The following is an 18739-nucleotide window of genomic DNA, read 5'->3' as shown; positions in this document are numbered from 1 at the left end:
TCTAAATGATTTTTCTAACCCAACTCGTGTACATGTTTATAAGTATCGATTAATCCTTAACATCGAAAGTTGAACCCTCGAATTTGTTGATACGTCAACCGAGATTCTAACGGGTATGGATTAAAATATATATTGAGCTTTAAATTAAGCTAAAAGCCACATGTTCTAACATGCCCTTTTTACTATAATATTACATGTTGAGTTATATATATATATATATATATAAAGTGGAAAATATTGCATTATTTGAGTTTCTCTCTCTCTTTTTTCTCTCTCTCTAGAATGAACCCAAAAACAAAGGAGGAGGGAGGGAGAATGATTGAGGTGGGGGAAATAGGAAGAAGAAGAAGAAGCTTTAGTTCGAGTTTCGGGAGGCGCTCGGTGGCCATGGAGGACGACGATGACGGTGATATTAAAGATGTTTCTCTTTGGACGTCGATCGAGAGGTTACCAACGTTCGAACGACTGAGATTGTCATTGTTCGACGACGCTCGGGGAGAAGCGGAGAGAAGAGTCGTGGTCGATGTTACTAAGCTTGGAGACGAAGAGCGTCATCTCTTCATTCAAAACCTCATCAACCACATTGAGAATGATAATCTCAAGCTTTTGAGAAAAGTGAAGGAGAGAATCCACAAGTAAGCCCTTTTTGGTAATTTTCATTTTAATTATATTAAATATAATTTACAAAATTAAATTAAATTAAATTAAATTTTAATTGAAGGGTTGGTGAGAAATTCCCAAGGGTAGAAGTGGAATATAAAAATGTGAATATTGAAGCTAAGTGTGAGATTGTTCGAGGCAAAGCTCTTCCCACGCTTTGGAATTCGCTTCAAACCAATATTTTTGTAAGCATTTTTTTAATTTTTTTTATTATTATTTAATGGAAAAAAATATAGAGAAATTTGAATTAAAAAAGATAAATAAATGCTATATTTTAATTTTAATTTTAATTTTATTATTTTCTTGTAATTAAATTTTTAGTTTACCTAATTAATNTTTTTTTTTTTTTTTTTTTAGAATCTTATTCTTTTAAAATTTGTCTTTAAATGAATATTATGACGTAATAAATGGATGTTTTTTTTTGGGAATTAATTAAGTATAAATGAGAATTTAAATATTTTTTTAATTCGTCTAACAAAATATGAAATGATTATTGGATCATTTTAAATATTTTTCTAGAATTTCTTAATTTTTTATTTTTTTATTTTGTTAGGGTATTATTAATTTTTGTGGTGGAAAATCCCGTGGAGCTAAAGTTAATATAATTGAGGATGTTAGTGGTGTCATAAAGCCTGGAAGGTATTTCTTTTTTCTTTTTTCTTTTTTTCTTTTTTAAATATTCACCTCACTTATTTATTTATTTATTTTAATTTAAGGACTAATGTATAAATCATAAAAATAAAAAAAATAAAAATTATTGAAGAGAGTTGTTGAAGAATAAATAATAAAAAAATGATTATGAAATTAAATAAATGTATATTTAATTATATCGTAAGTAAAAATATATATTTAAAAATTAATAATAAATTTGAATTTATTCGATTCAACGTCATCTAATATATAAAATTTTTATTTATTTGAACCAGAGTTGATGGAATTTTTAAACCATGGTTAAAGGAATGAGTTTGATTCAGGTTAACTCTGCTGCTTGGGCCCCCAGGATGCGGTAAGACCACACTACTAAAAGCCCTGTCGGGAAATCTTCACAAATCTCTCAAGGTATCCTTTTTTTTTCTTTAATGCAAAACTTTAATTCAACTTTTAATTTCATGAGATTGTTACAATTAAAATCTAAAATATTGCAAAATGTACGAATCAACTATGAATCATCGAGGTAGAAGACTTAGCCTTTTTTGGCCCGCTAACTGACCGACTGGGGTCGGTTTTGTCATGCATGCGCCCAACCAACCCAGACTGATCAAATTTGTAATTCTAAATGTTTGATTGTAATAATTGTATAGTTCCGAGGTAGTTAACATGTTTTTTTTTTTTTTTTTAATTTTTAATTTTTATTTTATTTATTTAAGAGCTTAATGGTATAATTTGAAAAATCTAGTTGTTTACTAATCTTATTTTCACCGAAAAAGATGACAGGAGAAATTTGTTACAATGGGCACAAAGTTCAAGAGTTTGTCCCCCAAAAAATAAGTGCATATATAAGCCAATATGATCTACACATTCCCGAGATGACGGTGAGGGAAACCCTTGATTTTTCAGCTCGGTGTCAAGGTGTCGGAAGTCGAGCAGGTGGGTTTACCAATTTTTTTAATGTATAAATGAAACTTTGTTAAGTTATAAATTTAGTCTCGTACTAAATGACATTTTAGTCTCTATCTTCGCTCCACATTTCATTCTCAACACGAAACTTCCCAGTAAATTATTTCGTGGGGTTCGGATTCCCCGGAATAAATCATCTTTATTTAGTGTTTGATAATAAAATAAAAAAAAATCAATTAAATTAAATATGTTATATTCTCGGTTATAAAATTATAAAAGTATCAGTAAAAACCCATTTTGTGTGGGATTGTTTGGTTTTTTACTGTGAAGATATGATGAAGGAGGTTTGTAAAAGGGAGAAGGAACAAGGAATTATTCCAGATCCTGATGTTGATATTTACATGAAGGTACATTTTTATTTTTATTTTTATTTTTTATTTTTTTATTTTTTTATNGAAGGAGGTTTGTAAAAGGGAGAAGGAACAAGGAATTATTCCAGATCCTGATGTTGATATTTACATGAAGGTAAATTTTTATTTTATTTAATTTTTAATTTTTTAATTTTTTAATTTTTTAATTTTATGTATTAAAATTAAATAGGCCACTTCTGTTGAAGGACTAAGACAAAGTCTTCAAACTGATTACATACTCAAGGTCTGTTCTCTTTTATCCAATTTCCATTTTTTAATGTTTTTTTTTTATTTATTGAATTTAAACGTTAAATTTGAGTAAATGGTAAAAAAAGAATGTTAATTTTACCCAATGTTACCCAAATTTACCCATCGATGTTGCAGATTCTTGGGCTTGATATTTGTGCTGAAACACTGGTAGGGGATGCTATGAGAAGAGGCATTTCAGGTGGCCAAAAGAAGAGATTAACGACCGGTAATCTTGATAATTAGCTTTCGAAATACTCGAGTTCTTTCAAAACTTGCAATAATATTTCAAAACTACTTTCGGAGTGTAGAAATTTGATAGAACGTTGAACAGAATTGTGACATGAACGAAAATTATGACCGAGATATACGGTGGTGACCTGAAATGAAAACCGAACATGTTTTAGAAGTTGATTGGATTGAAATAAACTAAAATAAAATAAAAACATGCAGGAGAAATGATGGTTGGTCCACACAGAGCTTTGTTCATGGATGAAATAACAAATGGATTGGACAGTTCCACAGCATTTCAAATCGTTTCTTGTCTGCAAAATCTAGCTCGTTTTACAGATGCTACAATACTTGTCTCCCTTCTTCAGCCAGCTCCCGAAACCTTCGATCTCTTCGACGACATAATCTTGATGGCTCAAAAGAAGATCATATATCATGGTCCTCGTGATCGAGTTCTTGAATTCTTTGAGGATTGTGGTTTCAAGTGCCCTGAGAGAAAAGGGGTAGCAGATTTTCTTCAAGAGGTCATTTCCAGAAAGGATCAGCCACAGTTTTGGTACTGTAACGACATTCCTTACACATATATCTCCGTCGATGCATTTCGTACAAAGTTCGAGTCGTCGAGGAAGCTCGAAGAAGAGGATGTCTCGAAAAGCCATTTGGATGATGATGATGTCTCCATGTTGGATACTGACAGTGTTTCTAAATGGCAAGTGTTTAAAGCTTGTGCATCAAGGGAACTCCTCCTCATGAGACGAAATTCATTTGTTTACGTCTTCAAAACGGCTCAGGTTAGCATGTTCTAACTTAATATTGGTTGAACGATGAACGTAATCGCTAAGCTTTGAAGTTTGTGTCTATATGTTTGACTCGAGCAGCTTTTTATCATTGGTTTGGTCACAATGACGGTGTTTCTCCGAACACGAATGAAAGTCGATCTCGAGCATGCTAACTACTACATGGGAGCCTTGTTTTATGCACTTATTTTACTACTTGTTGATGGGATTCCAGAGTTGGCTATGACCATTCAAAGATTGGAAGTTTTCTATAAACAAAAGCAATTCTACTTCTATCAAGCATGGGCCTATGCAATTCCCACAGCCATTTTGAAGATCCCTCTTTCACTTGTGGAATCATTAGTATGGACATGTCTTACTTATTATGTCATTGGCTTCACTCCTCAGCTCAGTAGGTCAGTTTTGATCCAAAAACTTGAAGTTTTAGCTTTGTTTTAGTGTTTATAAGCTGTGAATGTTCTGTTTGATAGGTTCCTTAAACAAGCTGTTCTTCTGTTTGCGGTGCACTTAACATCATTATCTATGTATCGGCTGATAGCCTCAATCTTCCAAACCCAAGTAGCTTCCATGACAGTAGGGGGTTTTGCAATATTGTTAGTCTTGTTGTTTGGTGGCTTCATCATCTCGCATTGTAAGTTTTTCAATCACTCTCGTTTAAAAGACCGAGCGAGTGAATTATCAATATTAATTGAGAAGAAAATGACGGTGTTCGGTGTTCGGTGTTCGAGTTTTGCAGCTTCCATGCCTGCTTGGTTGGGATGGGCTTTTTGGGTTTCGCCTATTAGTTATGGAGAAATTGGCCTTTCTGTCAATGAGTTTCTTGCTCCGAGGTGGCAAAAGGTATAAAACTTGTGTTCGACACTCATTTCTATGATTACATAAGATACGAATCAATCGACAACTTAGAGCCTAGCTTGACTGATCGAGATGTGTATTTTCTACCATGAGGTCAGAGATTCGAGTCTCTAAGTATGATTGTTTTGTGCTCCAACTTTTGTAGGTACAAGCGACAAACACTACAATAGGTTACGAAGTGCTTCGAAGTCGAGGACTCGATTATCATCAATACTTGTATTGGATTTCACTTGCAGCCTTGTTCGGGTTTACACTCGTTTTCAATACTGGATTTGTCTTGGCTCTAACTTTCCTCGAGCGTAAGTCTATTACAAGTTTGGTCTCTAAATTTTTGTGAATAAGTCTTTGATTAACAAGTCTATTTTACATTTAGCTCCCGGGTCGTCTCGTGCGATTATCTCACACGAAAAGCTCTTGCAAACAAAGAGCAGTGAAGAAGGCAATGACAGTGCTAGTTCTGTGGAAAAAGCATCTTCTCCTAAGACCAACATAGAATCCAGAAAAGGTCACTTATCATTGTGATTGGGTTTATTGATGTTCTTCTGTTTTGATATGTTTTTCATGATCCGGTTGCTTCAAAAAACAGGAAGAATAGCTTTGCCTTTCACACCTTTGACAGTAGTGTTTCGAGATTTGCAGTATCATGTGGACATGCCATTGGTAATACTCTTCAAACTCTTAACCAAATTAGCTTGTTTGTGAGATTGTTTTCGGCCTATCAAAATTGTGATGTTGGTTTTAGATAGAGATGTTCACGGGGTAGGGGCAGGGATAGGGATGGGGAAGCTTTTCTCGTCCCCATCCCCACCTCCAGTTTCAATCCCTATCCTTGAGAAAATTTTCACTTAGTTTCATGAGGCGGGATTGGAACTTGGGCAGAGGTGAGGGCGGAGACAAGAATGGGGATATAATATTGTGAGATCCCACATCGGTTGGGGAGAAGAACAAAACATTCTTTATAAGGGTGTGGAAACCTCTCCTTAACAGATGGTATCAAAGCCAGACACCGGGCGATATGTCAGCGAGGAGGGGGGTGTACACAAGGCGGTGAACCAACAAGGAGCTAGGCCTCAAAGGGGCTGGATTGGGGAGTCCCACATCGATTGGAGAAGGGAACAAGTGTCAGTGAGGACGCTGGCCCCAAAGGGGGGTGGATTATGAGATCCCACATTGGTTGAGGAGGAGAACGAAACATTCTTTATAAGGGTGTGGAAACTTCTCCCTAGCAGACACGTTTTAAAAACCTTTAGAGGAAGCCCGAAAGGGAAAACCTAAAAAAGACAATATCTGCTAGTGGTAGGCTTGGGCCGTTACATAATCCTCGTCCCCCGCCTTGTTAGCTAAAGAATAGAAATCTCTCCTTGCTCTCTCCCCTTCTCCACTCACTCCGTTTTCATGGTTAAAGTACTAACTTTTTGTTTTATTTTGATTCAAGGAAATGAGAGAACGGGGTTTTACCCAGAAGAAACTCCAACTCCTTTCAGATCTAACAGGGGCTTTAAGGCCTGGTGTCCTCACGGCATTGATGGGTGTAAGTGGAGCTGGGAAGACAACTCTGCTTGATGTTCTTGCAGGAAGAAAAACATACGGATACATCGAAGGAGATATCAAAATTGGTGGCTTTCCTAAAGTTCAAAAGACATTTGCTCGGATATCTGGTTACTGTGAACAAACTGATATACATTCTCCTCAAATAACAGTGGAAGAATCACTGATCTTCTCTGCTTCGCTCCGTTTAGCATCTGATATCGACTCGGAAACAAAAGCGGTATCGTATAGTTCCCCCTCGTTAGCTAAAACTTACATGTGATATCTAATGTTGATATTAGTTTCTTGTTTCACAGCAATTTGTGAATGAAGTCCTTGAGACCATTGAACTTGATGGCATAAAAGACATGTTGGTCGGCAGACCTGGTGTTAGTGGTTTATCGACCGAGCAGCGTAAACGGTTAACCATAGCTGTGGAGCTTGTTTCCAATCCCTCTATCATCTTCATGGATGAGCCTACCACTGGTTTGGATGCAAGAGCAGCTGCCATTGTCATGCGAGCGGTTAAGAATGTGGTTGATACAGGAAGAACAATAGTTTGTACCATCCACCAGCCGAGTATCGACATCTTTGAATCGTTTGATGAGGTAAAAATCTTTCAAATGCTTTTTCTCTATAGAACTATCCATTTTCTAAGGCAGCTTCTGCTAGAAATCACAACTCTCTACGGTGGTCTGGTATTGTCCACTTTGAGCATAAGCTCTCATAGCTTTTCTTTGGGCTTCTCCGAAAGGCCTCGTACCAATAGAGATGTATTCCTTACTTATAAACTCATAATCATTCCCTAAATTAGCCAAGGTGGGACTCTCCCCCAACAATTCTCAACAGCTTCACACCTTACTGTGCAGATGATTCTTTTGAAAACTGGTGGTCGCATGATCTACTGCGGACCACTCGGACAACGTTCAAGAAGGCTTATAGAATACTTTGAGGTAAGACTGCTGTGCTACTAGCAATGCTGCTTGTGACCATATCTTCTCTTCTCATTGTTTCTATTACACGCACAGCATGTTCCTGGGGTTTCAAAGATCAGAGAAAACTACNTAGAACTATCCATTTTCTAAGGCAGCTTCTGCTAGGAATCACAACTCTCCACAATGGTCTGATATTGTCAACTTTGAGCATAAGCTCTCATAGCTTTGCTTTGGGCTTCTCTGAAAGGCCTCATACCAATGGAGATGTATCCTTTACTTACAAACTCATAATCATTCTCTAAATTAGCCAATGTGGGACTCTCTCCCAACAATTCTTAACAGCTTCACACCTTTCTGTGCAGATGATTCTTTTGAAAACTGGTGGTCGCATGATCTACTGCGGACCACTCGGACAACGTTCAAGAAGGCTTATAGAATACTTTGAGGTAAGCTTGCTGTGCTACTAGCAATGCTGCTTGTGACCATATGTTCCCTTCTCATTGTTTCTATTACACGCACAGCATGTTCCTGGGGTTTCAAAGATCAGAGAAAACTACAATCCTGCAACATGGATGCTAGAGGTTACCTCTCCCTCAGCAGAATCTGAACTTGGCCTAGATTTTGCTCAAGTATACAAGAACTCGACTCTCTATGAGTGAGTAACGCTCTATAACTTTGTTTTTTGTTTCAATTTCGACTCCAAATAGTGAGCGAGTTTGAAGTAAATGTTTTGGGAGTGCAAGTTTCAGGGAAAACTTTGTCAAAACTTTTGAAGTTTAGTTGGAATCTATTGTTCGCACGTCACAATATCGATGACGTAACTATTTTATTATCTACTGAAAAGAATAGTGAAAGACATAAAACATTATAGGGGCCCAAGCCCACCACTAGCAAATATTGTCCTCTTTAAAAAGTGTCTGCCGGGAAAAGGTTTTCACATCCTTATAAAGGATGTTTCGTTCTCCTCCCCAACCAATGTGGGATCTCACAAACATACTTTTCCATGATATGTTTTGCAGGACTAACAAAGAGCTTGTGGATCAGTTGAGCAGTCCGCCTCCTGGTTCGAGCGATTTGCGCTTTTCGAAGGTCTTTTCGCAAGGCTTCGTCGGACAGTTGAAGGCTTGTCTTTGGAAACAAAACTTGTCATACTGGAGGAGTCCTTCTTATAACTTGATCCGTTTGATGCATACACTTGCATCGTCTTTGATGTTTGGGGCACTATTCTGGAAGCAAGGAAAAGAGCTGTGAGTATTTTTATGCATTGAATGTGAAAGCTTTTGGTGCCATTTTCCAATCCATTTCAGTTGTCAAAGTGTTAGGAGACTGATAAGAATGAGCCAACTTTGTGCTGTGTTTATGTCTTTGTTTGAAGAGAAAACCAGCAGAACTTGTTCAATATTTTCGGTTCGATGTACACTGCTGTAATCTTCCTTGGCATTGACAATTGCTCATCAGTCCTTCCTTATGTATCAATGGAGAGAACTGTGATGTACAGAGAAAGGTTTGCTGGGATGTATTCTTCATGGGCTTATTCACTTGCGCAGGTACATTTTCATCTTAACTTGTTCAACCCTTTTGATCTTAATGATCTTGCTTTTAGCTTAAATTATAAGTTTATTCCCTTCCATCGTCAAACGAGACCAAAACCATTATCGAAGCCGTTAGCTGACATTGTCTTCTTTGAGCTCTCCCTTTTGAGCTTTCCCTCAAGGCTTTTAATACACGTCTGCTAGGGAGAGGTTTCCACACCCTTATAAAGAATGTTTCGTTCTCCTCTCCAACCAACGTGGAATCTCACAATCCACCCCCTTCAGAGCCACCGTCCTCGCTGGCACTCGTTACCTTCTCCAATCGATGTGGGACCCCCCAATCCACCCTTCTTCGAGACCCAGCATCCTTGCTAGCACACCGCCTCATGTCCACCCCCTTCAGACTCAGCCTTCTCGTTGGCACATCGCCCGATGTTTAGCTCTTATACCATTTGTAACAGCTCAAGCCCACCGCTAGCAGATATTGTCCTCTTTGGGCTTTCCCTTTCGAACTTCCCCTCAAAGTTTTTAAAACACGTCTGCTAGGAAGATGTTTCCACACCCTTATAAAGAATGTTTCGCTCTCCTCTCCAACCGACATGGAATCTCACAATCCACCCCCTTCGGAACCACCGTCCTCGCTAGCACTCGTTACCTTCTCCAATCGATGTTGGACCCCCCAATCCACCCTAGTTGAGGCCCAGTGTCCTTGCTGGCACACCGCCTCATGTCCACCCCCTTCAGGGCTCAACCTCCTCGTTGGCACATCGCCCGATGTCTAGCTCTTATACCATTTGTAACAGCTCAAGCCCACCGCTAGCAGATATTGTCCTCTTTAGGCTTTCCCTTTCGAACTTCCCCTCAAAGTTTTTAAAACGCATCTGCTAGGAAGAGGTTTCCACACCTTTATAAAGAATGATTCATTCTCCACCCCAACTGATGTGGGATCTCACATAAATATTCCACGAAGTAGCAAAGAAAGTGGCTTCCCCCACAACTCTAGACCACTAAAATTCCATTTTTCTTAACGTTTTATCTATGTTTGTAGCTAATATGTGAACACATAAGCCAGTTCACTGAGATTTTAAGCTCTATATATTGTGAAGTTCTATAAAAAGTTATCAAATTTCAAAACTTTGTCTAACTTTGCAGGTGCTTGTGGAGGTTCCTTACTTGTTAGTACAAGCAGCTACCTATGTTATTGTCACTTACCCCATGATTGGATTCTATGGCTCAGCATCCAAAGTGTTTTGGTGTTTCTACTCAATATTATGTGCACTTCTCTACTTCAACTATCTTGGGATGCTGCTTGTCTCCATCACACCAAACTTCCAAATTGCTAACATCTTGTCGTCTGCCTTCTACACTATGTTCAATCTCTTTTCTGGCTTTCTTATTCCCCATCCGGTAAGCCATGGCTCCTCCTTGATGCTCTTTATTTTGCCTCGGACACAACAAAGACTATATTATCATGTGTCTGTTTAGCATACTTAACAAGTGTTTGATACGTGTCTCACAACTAGTGTAAAACATATCCACTACGCTAATAAGTGTTCGATATGGTCCAACAAGCATCTTAGCGGGTTGGACATGATGAATAAAAAGGAAAAGGTTGAAGAAGTAACGACCGAAATGAAATGGTTAGTAAGGTTATTCATAGAGATAACATGTGAGATCTCACATCGATTGGAGAGGAGGAGTACCAGCGAGGACGTTGGGCCCCGAATGGGGTGGATTGTGAGATCCCACATCGATTGGAGAGAGGAACGAAACATTCTTTATAAGGATGTGGAAACCTCTCCCTAGGAGACGCGTTTTAAAAACTTTGAATGGAAGCCTGAAAGGGAAAGCCCAAAGAGGACAATATTTGCTAGTGGTGGGCTTGAGCTGTTATATAACGAGCATTAGTTAGGATCTAGCTTCCTTTTCTATCATCTCCATGAAAGCTCGGTTTTTTGAGCTCGGTTTTTCAGTAAATAAAAGTTTCTCTGTTTTTATGCAGCAAATCCCAAAGTGGTGGACATGGTTGTATTACATGAGCCCAACATCATGGACTTTGAATAGCTTACTAACATCACAATATGGAGATATAGACAAGACACTGATGGGGTTTCAAGAAAAGACAACAGTATCAGCTTTCTTAAGAGATTACTTTGGCTTTCACCACAGTCAACTTCCCCTTGTGGGATTCATTCTCATTCTCTTCCCTCTTCTTTTTGCTTTTCTTTTTGGATTTTGTATTGGAAATTTGAACTTCCAGAGAAGGTAAGCAAAACCAATTTCTTCCTTGCTTTCCTTTGTAGATAATAAGTTTTGGAGTTTTGGGGTTAAATTACAAATTTAGTCCCTATAATGCACGGGACAATCTGAACCTACTTTGAGATGAAAGGAACGAACATAATTAAAGTGAGTAATTCGAGTATTATTCGGTTATTATCCCAACCCATAAAGGTTTTAGTCTCTAAATTAGAGTAACATCCTGCTACTAAACAACAGCAACACGATTTTAGTCTTTTAGTCTCTAAGTGAGGAATGAAACATCCTTTATATAAGGGTGTGAAAAACTCTCCCTAGCATACACGTTTTAAAAACCTTGAGGAGAAACTCAAAAGGAAAAATCCAAAGAGAACAATATTTGCTAGCGGTGGGCTTGAGCCGTTACAAATGATATCAGAGCCAGACACTGAGCAGTGTGCCAGCGAGGATACTGAGCCACGAAGGGGGTGGACACCAGGTGGTGCGCCAACGAGGATGCTGAGCCCCTAAGGAGGTGGACACTAGGCAGTGTGTCATCGATGACATTGGGCCCCGAAGGGGGTGGATTGTGAGATCCCACATTGGTCGGAGAAGGGAACGAAACATTCTTTATAAGAGTGAGGAAATCTCTCTCTAGCAGACACTTTTAAAAACCTTGAGTGGCAACCCAAAAGGGAAAGCCCAAGGAGAACAATATCTACTAGCAGTGGGTTTGGGCCGTTACAAATGGTATCAAAGTCAGACACCAAGCAATGTGCCAGAGAGGACGCTGAGCCACGAAGGGAGTGGACACCAAGCGGTGTGCCAACGAGGACGTTGAGTCCCAAAGGGGGTGGACACCAAGCAGTGTGTCATCAAGTACACTAGGGCCTGAAGGGGGTGAATTGTGAGATCTCACATAAGTAGTAGACAATATCTACTAGCAGACGCATTCTAAAAACCTTGAGGAAAAGGCCGAAAGAGGACAATATCTGCTAGTAGGCCGTTACACTAAACTTCTTCGAATCAAATCGTTAGTTTCTCTGTTGTAGTAATGTACATTAGGTATCACTGAAAGCAACAAGCAGGTCCAATCTGCTAACAGTAAGTCACATACAGGCAGCAGATCTAAGTATAACTACATAAGGTATCAAGTCTAACCAAGTATGAATGCTTTAGGTCAGTTTCCATAAACTAGTACTAATAATCCTACGGTAGAATCAAAACGAGAAGTTGTAATTAGAACTTTTGACGAAGTGATGCGCTCTAAGATGGAGATAAATTCATCAGCATCATTTCCAGAAAATAGTTGCAGAGAATCAAAACTGGAAACATTACGAGTATGAACTGTAGATGAAAAGAACTATAAAGTAAAAACATATATACTTAAACAAAAGCTACAAAAATTTCGTATAATAAAGATTAAGATGAAGAAGAAGATGAGGAGGAAGAAGTACCTCTTCGTCATTAGGTTTGCAAACAGTCTCATCAACCTCCCTGGTGATATCAATGGTGCGTCGAATCTTGATAGGAGGAGGCTAAAGAAGGAATAAAAATGTAAGAGAGAGTCCGAATATCTGAGAATCGAAAAATAAAATAAAATAAATATAAGAAAACGATAATGGCCCATGCAGGTTTCGAACCTGCGACCTTCGCGTTATTAGCACGACGCTCTAACCAACTGAGCTAATAGGCCATGTTCTCAATCGTGCGAGCTTATATAATTCATCTTAAAATATATCTCTTTTTCTTTGAATAAATAGAAAAAAATGGCCCATGCAGGCTTCGAACCTGCGACCTTCGCGTTATTAGCACGACGCTCTAACCAACTGAGCTAATAGGCCACGTTGAAAGGTTAATTATATTTATTTAAATAACATAATTTATTATTTCGACGATATTTTCAATTAAACGATAGAAACGGATGATTTTTAAATAATCAATAAACAATTTATAATTTTGAAGATCAAGACAGAAATTTGAAATTTATCTTAAATTTTCAATTTCTAAGTTAAATCAAAGACTTTAAAAACTAAACCAAAAATAATAATTTTGAAACCATAACATTTATTTTTATTTAACTTTTTTTAGACCAATTTCTCGACTAACTTTAATATAACCAATAACTTAACTATTACACAAAATACCAACTTATTCTATAAATCAATTAGAATAGACATTTTAATTTTATATTTAAGAATAAATATATCTCACCTAATTTCATATACTTTTCAATTTAGACGAATTAAAGTATTAAAATAATTAAATTTATCTCGTATAAAAAGCTTCAATAATATCTTTTATTTTGAAGAGGTTTTAAAAAATACCTTTTAAATTTTAAAATATTCAAAAAAATATAATTCATACTCTTAAATAAATAAAATAAAATATAAAAAAATAAAAAAACTTGAGTTTAAAATTTTTGTTAATAAAATTTTACAAAAAGTTAACCTAAATACATAGTAACAAACTTGAGGTTTGTCGAGAAGTAGCTGAACAAACTACTATAATGCGTCTGGTGACTATAGAATCGAGTTGAATCTAAATTTGAGGTTTATCGAGCATCTGAACGGACTACTACAGTGAGTCGAGTGACTATTATAGTTAAGTTATGTCCAAACTTGAAGTTTATTGAACAGTCGAACGGACTACTGTAGTAAGTCTAGTGACTATTAGAGTTGAGTCAAATCAAAAGGTAAGGTATAGCAACCTATTTGAACGAGCCTATGAGATCTTTTGTACACTCTCATTATGTGACAAAGAGAGGATATTAAGAGAAATAGTAAGTGGAAATTTTTCCATAAAAGCCTGATGAGCGGAGCCCCCCGTCAATTTCTTTAAGTTTTGGTCTTGCGACCTACTCCCCAAGCGGAGTGTTTCATGCGTTAGCTGGGCTCTGATCTGCGTAGACCAAGGACGAGCACTCATCGTTTACGAAATGGACTACTAGGGTATCTAATCCTGTTCGTTCCCCATGTTTTCGTACCTTTAAGTACGATAGTCCGATTTAAAGAGGCGGGATATCTCGACCATAAACTCAAACTAAGATTTAATAATGTTTGTGCGAATTAATAAGATTTTTATTTAATTAGTTACAAATTTAGATGCTAAATTTGTAATTTGGGGGAGAGAGAGGACATTTATATAGTCGGGTCGGGTTACGTGGTGGGCCGACGCGGTGACCCGAAAGATCGTATAAATATCGCCGTCCTCTGCACGCGATCTATCCGCTGCACAACTAAAACTCCGTCTCTTATTTATTTATTGTTTTCGTATTTAATTAAATAAAAAAAAAAAGAAATTAAAAAACAAACAAAAACAAGAAAAGAAGAAGAGAGAGAAAAATGTTCGTCTGGTTCTGACGAACCATCTTGCCGAAATCAGAATTTTTATACGCTCTTCTCTTCCTTTCTGAAACCCTAGAACAGACAAATTCCAATTCCATTTTGATCCATCGGAGACTGCATATCCGCCGCAGTGTCCCGCAACCACCGTCGCCGCCGCCGTCCCACACTTCTACTCCAACCATTTGATCACTTCCGAGACCTCTGAAATTCACTATCAACTGCGTTTCTCTTGCCTCTAAATTTTGGAGATTTTGTTGATTTCCGAGATGACGATTCTGAAGTTAATTCATCCTCCGTCATCGGCCTTCTGAGTCCCTTCCAGGTGAAGCCTAGTTATTTAACTTTGTAGGTTCTTTTGTAGCTGGCTTTAATTTTTGATTCTTAATTATGCTCGGATTATCTGGAACTTGTATTTTTTGCTTACGTAGTATTGTTTACTTCAATGATATGTTATTCCATGGAAGCTGAAAAACGGTTTTTTAAGTGCATGGATCATATATTCCCAATTTTTGTTGCTATACGATTTGGAGCGTTATTTGTGACTTAAAATTCAATTACGTGTTATGTCTTAACATACATAGAATAATAACTTTGTCCTGAATTTTAGAGATGGGTTCTACTTGATTAGTTCTTGGAGTGTTGATCAGCTGCCTTGTTAAAATCCCATCTTGTTTTTTTTTTCCTCTATGAAGTTGCTGAAATATAATGTAATTTTTCGCAGAAAGGTTCTCCAAGCTGTATCTGTCCTCATCATGTATCATGCTAAGAAATTTTCAACTGCGAGCTTAGTGCCACACAAATCTCAAGGTGCTGAACAAGGTGCGAGTGTTGCGGTTCTTGGTGGATCTTCAGCCAAAAGTTCAATGCCACCTGGAGGAGGCGGAAAACAACGCTTGCGATGGACATCAGATCTTCATGACCGATTTGTCGACGCCATCACACAGCTCGGTGGACCAGATAGTGGGTATTTTCTTTAAAGTAATGTTATTATGCATTTGCTTTCATATTAATTTTCAGGATTAGAACAGGGGAATTTTTTTATGAAGCCATGCATCAATTTCTTCCCAGTATTAGGTTGGTTAAATGTGGTTATATGTATTTATTTCTTAACGAGTTCATGGGGTTTCAAATGAAGTAGTGTAATAGAAAAGTATGGAAGGGTTAAAGATCATGCCATAAGTTTGACTATCTCAACGAAAGTGTCTATAAGGTGGAGTTGATGTACATATAGTCTTGAATGTGGTTCTTTGGTCCTATGTCGAGGGACCCATGATGCGTGCTAACGGGTCAGCACACTCGTATATGCCTATACTTTTGGGTTTGTAAGAGCCAAAAAAATCATGAATTAGAAAAACAAAGGATTGAATTCTTCATTCTCATATTACTAAGATCCCCAGGGGGTTGAAAAGCATTCTCATAGGTCAGTTATTATTAAGTATTATTAGTATTTGAGGAGTTTTAGACATGGTTGTTTTCTCGATTTTGAACAAAGTATAAAGTCAAGTGAAAATATTTGAGAGAGAACCATTACCCTTCAACTGGTCTTCCTAAAATTTGGTATTGCAACTATTCCTAAATGATGTGACTCTTGAAGCCATGAAATAATTTAGTTTGAGAATGTCCCTTCACAATCCCCTGGTGGTATTTTAGAGGATCATTAATTACCCTCACCTTGAGGATTCCACATTTAGCAGCCACCGCACTTCTCCAAAATGGCATCTTTTCATAGCAAGTCTCCAAAGCCGCCTACTTTGCAGGAGGGAAATCTTGTTGAGAAGGTTGCCAATGCCAAACTTCATGAGAGAACGGGTAGGTTCATCTTGCTCCAAGCTACCAAAATGGGCAAATAAGAGAGAAAGCATGTGGGGGAGAAATGAGGGAGGGGGAGAAATGAGGGAGGGAGAGAAGTTTCCAAGAGAGAAACGGGTGATATTGAATAGAGAGGAGAGATAGAGAAGAACTCTCAAAAAGAGAGAGAAGCCGGTGGTATTAAATAGAGAGAAAGAGAAGTTGCGTAGGGTGAGAAAAGGGTGGTATATAAAGAGAGAGAGGAGAGCAAGGAGGGTGGGATATAAGCTGTGCGTATATAAATAATATTAATATTTCCACGTCAGATTATACACCCAGTCCACTTTATATATAGTCAACTAATAGTCAAAGTGCTCCAAGACAAAGCAACTGTTTATTGTAGGGTTTAAAATGTCCGTTTGGGAACTATAGTGGGCAGACAGAAAGCAATCTTTAGAACTTGAGGACACAATTGTACAACCTGTTGAACAGATCCTCTTCGAGCAAGGTCGTGACCACAACAATCTCAAAACTATATGAATTGAAGGGTGTTTTTCCTTTTTCTGTTTTGTGCCCCCCCAAAAAATGTTGCATGTATCTACGTAATATGCCCCCAACTATTTTTTGGGGGGAGAGACATTATCCAAAATATTATGCAGAAGAGGCTTCCCAATTTGGCCATCTCTCCATGTTGCTTCGTTATGTGTTTGAAAAACTCTGAATCCCAGGAGGACCTCTTCAATTCTGTAATGGAACAAATTCTGGCTTAAGGTCCATGCTTCCTTTGGCTGGCAGACTGCCATCCATGAAAAAGTCAATATTCTCCTCCATGCTTCCCTGGCTGGCCATCCTTTCAAAAAGGAGAAAGTAATCCTGGATCAGAGCTTTTCTGCGGGCTCTTTGGTGAAGGAAGAATAGAATCTTCAACAAGTTTCGCCCCTTTGAAATCTTTTTAGAATGTTGTTAGTGCTCTTGGTTGGTGTAAATGTTTCTACCGTCCTTTTACAAATTATAGAAGGATCTCCTGATGAACTGGCGGGCGTTTTGTAGTCCTCAGTTGCTTGGGTATTCCCCCTTTTTGTATGTCTCGTCGTATCAATAAAATATCTGTTTGTCGTAAAATAAAAAATGTTGCATGTATCTACGTAATATGCCCCCAACTATTTTTTGGGGGGAGAGACATTATCCAAAATATTATGCAGAAGAGGCTTCCCAATTTGGCCATCTCTCCATGTTGCTTCGTTATGTGTTTGAAAAACTCTGAATCCCAGGAGGACCTCTTCAATTCTGTAATGGAACAAATTCTGGCTTAAGGTCCATGCTTCCTTTGGCTGGCAGACTGCCATCCATGAAAAAGTCAATATTCTCCTCCATGCTTCCCTGGCTGGCCATCCTTTCAAAAAGGAGAAAGTAATCCTGGATCAGAGCTTTTCTGCGGGCTCTTTGGTGAAGGAAGAATAGAATCTTCAACAAGTTTCGCCCCTTTGAAATCTTTTTAGAATGTTGTTAGTGCTCTTGGTTGGTGTAAATGTTTCTACCGTCCTTTTACAAATTATAGAAGGATCTCCTGATGAACTGGCGGGCGTTTTGTAGTCCTCAGTTGCTTGGGTATTCCCCCTTTTTGTATGTCTCGTCGTATCAATAAAATATCTGTTTGTCGTAAAAAAAAAAAAATGATGCATGCCTCATCATGTGCAGTCCTTTTCTGTACAANTCTCGTCGTATCAATAAAATATCTGTTTGTCGTAAAAAAAAAATGATGCATGCCTCATCATGTGCAGTCCTTTTCTGTACAAACTATTTTATATATATGTATGTATGTATTACTACTACTATTATTTACGAAACTGTGCTTTTATTGAAAAAATAAGTACACAAGGACACATCGAACAAAAGGAGTTTGAACTTAACTGTAGAAAATGCCTATAATTCAAAAGAATAAGTTCAAACTCGTAATTACAAATAAAAGACCTCAAGTAGGCATTGAAACTAACCGAGTCCCAAACCTTCCCACCCGATCTCTCAANTCGTAATTACAAATAAAAGACCTCAAGTAGGCATTGAAACTAAGCGAGTCCCAAACCTTCCCACCCGATCTCTCAACCTCTCTAAAAATTCTGTTGCTAGACCACTTGAAAGTACGATTAGTAAGATGTTTTCAATTTTATCTATTTTTAGTAAGATGGAAATTTGCACATTTCAAATTTTGTGCTTGAATGCATTTTCTTTGTAGGGTTGGTGTTTCTACTCAACGGTGATAAATAGTTTACCAAAATATTTCCTTCCCATTGTCTTGTAGGGGCAACTCCTAAAGGCGTTTTAAGAGTGATGGGGGTACCTGGTCTTACCATATACCATGTCAAAAGCCATTTACAGGTACGTCCATTTAGTGAATTTATCAGCTATGATGCAACTATTTTGAAGGGTGATTGCCGCGTTATGGACTTCGGTTAATGAACTCTTTTGTAATTGTGATCTTGGTTTGATTTGAGAGATCCTTTTGTAGTTACTTTTGGGCTCCTTGCCGTTATTTTTGTCGGGTCCTTTGTTGCCCTTGTATTCCTTTCATTCTTTCTCATTGAAAGGTCAGTTTATGACCAAAAAAAAAAAAAAAAAAAA

General features: G+C 37.8%; 2 protein-coding genes, 1 long non-coding RNA gene and 2 other non-coding genes across 5 annotated transcripts in view; 2 read left to right on the top strand and 3 right to left on the bottom strand.

Annotated features, from left to right (window-relative positions):
• Positions 1–261: 261 nt before the first annotated feature.
• Positions 262–11282, top strand: LOC111784968 (pleiotropic drug resistance protein 3-like). The gene is made up of 23 exons (XM_023665471.1): positions 262–635; positions 722–845; positions 1214–1299; positions 1635–1719; positions 2088–2247; positions 2548–2624; positions 2818–2871; positions 3012–3102; positions 3327–3895; positions 3983–4296; positions 4372–4532; positions 4638–4741; positions 4902–5055; positions 5130–5261; positions 5343–5416; positions 6192–6524; positions 6601–6891; positions 7153–7236; positions 7740–7873; positions 8238–8465; positions 8594–8765; positions 9903–10157; positions 10753–11282. The coding sequence occupies exons 1-23, from the start codon at positions 283–285 to the stop codon at positions 11017–11019; spliced, it is 4302 nt and encodes a 1433-aa protein (XP_023521239.1). The 5' UTR covers positions 262–282; the 3' UTR covers positions 11020–11282.
• Positions 3260–12560, bottom strand: LOC111784969. Its single transcript, XR_002813608.1, has 2 exons — positions 12443–12560; positions 3260–3593 (listed from the first exon to the last, which is right to left on the bottom strand). It is a non-coding gene; the product is annotated as an uncharacterized LOC111784969 (long non-coding RNA).
• A 47-nt stretch (positions 12561–12607) lies between these two features.
• TRNAI-AAU lies at positions 12608–12681 on the bottom strand. Its single transcript has one exon. It is a non-coding gene; the product is annotated as a tRNA-Ile (tRNA).
• Positions 12682–12755: 74 nt separating this feature from the next.
• TRNAI-AAU lies at positions 12756–12829 on the bottom strand. The gene has a single exon. It is a non-coding gene; the product is annotated as a tRNA-Ile (tRNA).
• A 1448-nt stretch (positions 12830–14277) lies between these two features.
• LOC111784972 (myb family transcription factor PHL7-like) overlaps positions 14278–18739 on the top strand; it is a 6483-nt gene continuing 2021 nt past the window's right edge. The window contains exons 1-3 of the mRNA XM_023665474.1: positions 14278–14654; positions 15054–15292; positions 18420–18496. Of these exons, the coding sequence (XP_023521242.1) occupies positions 15085–15292; positions 18420–18496 (285 nt within the window). The 5' untranslated portion in view covers positions 14278–14654; positions 15054–15084. The remainder of the gene's footprint in view (positions 14655–15053; positions 15293–18419; positions 18497–18739) is intronic.

This window comes from Cucurbita pepo, unplaced genomic scaffold (genome assembly GCF_002806865.2).
Source record: "Cucurbita pepo subsp. pepo cultivar mu-cu-16 unplaced genomic scaffold, ASM280686v2 Cp4.1_scaffold000316, whole genome shotgun sequence".
NCBI lineage: Eukaryota > Viridiplantae > Streptophyta > Magnoliopsida > Cucurbitales > Cucurbitaceae > Cucurbita > Cucurbita pepo.
Note: the sequence above shows the minus strand (reverse complement) of the source record. Positions and strands in the feature narration are given on the sequence as shown.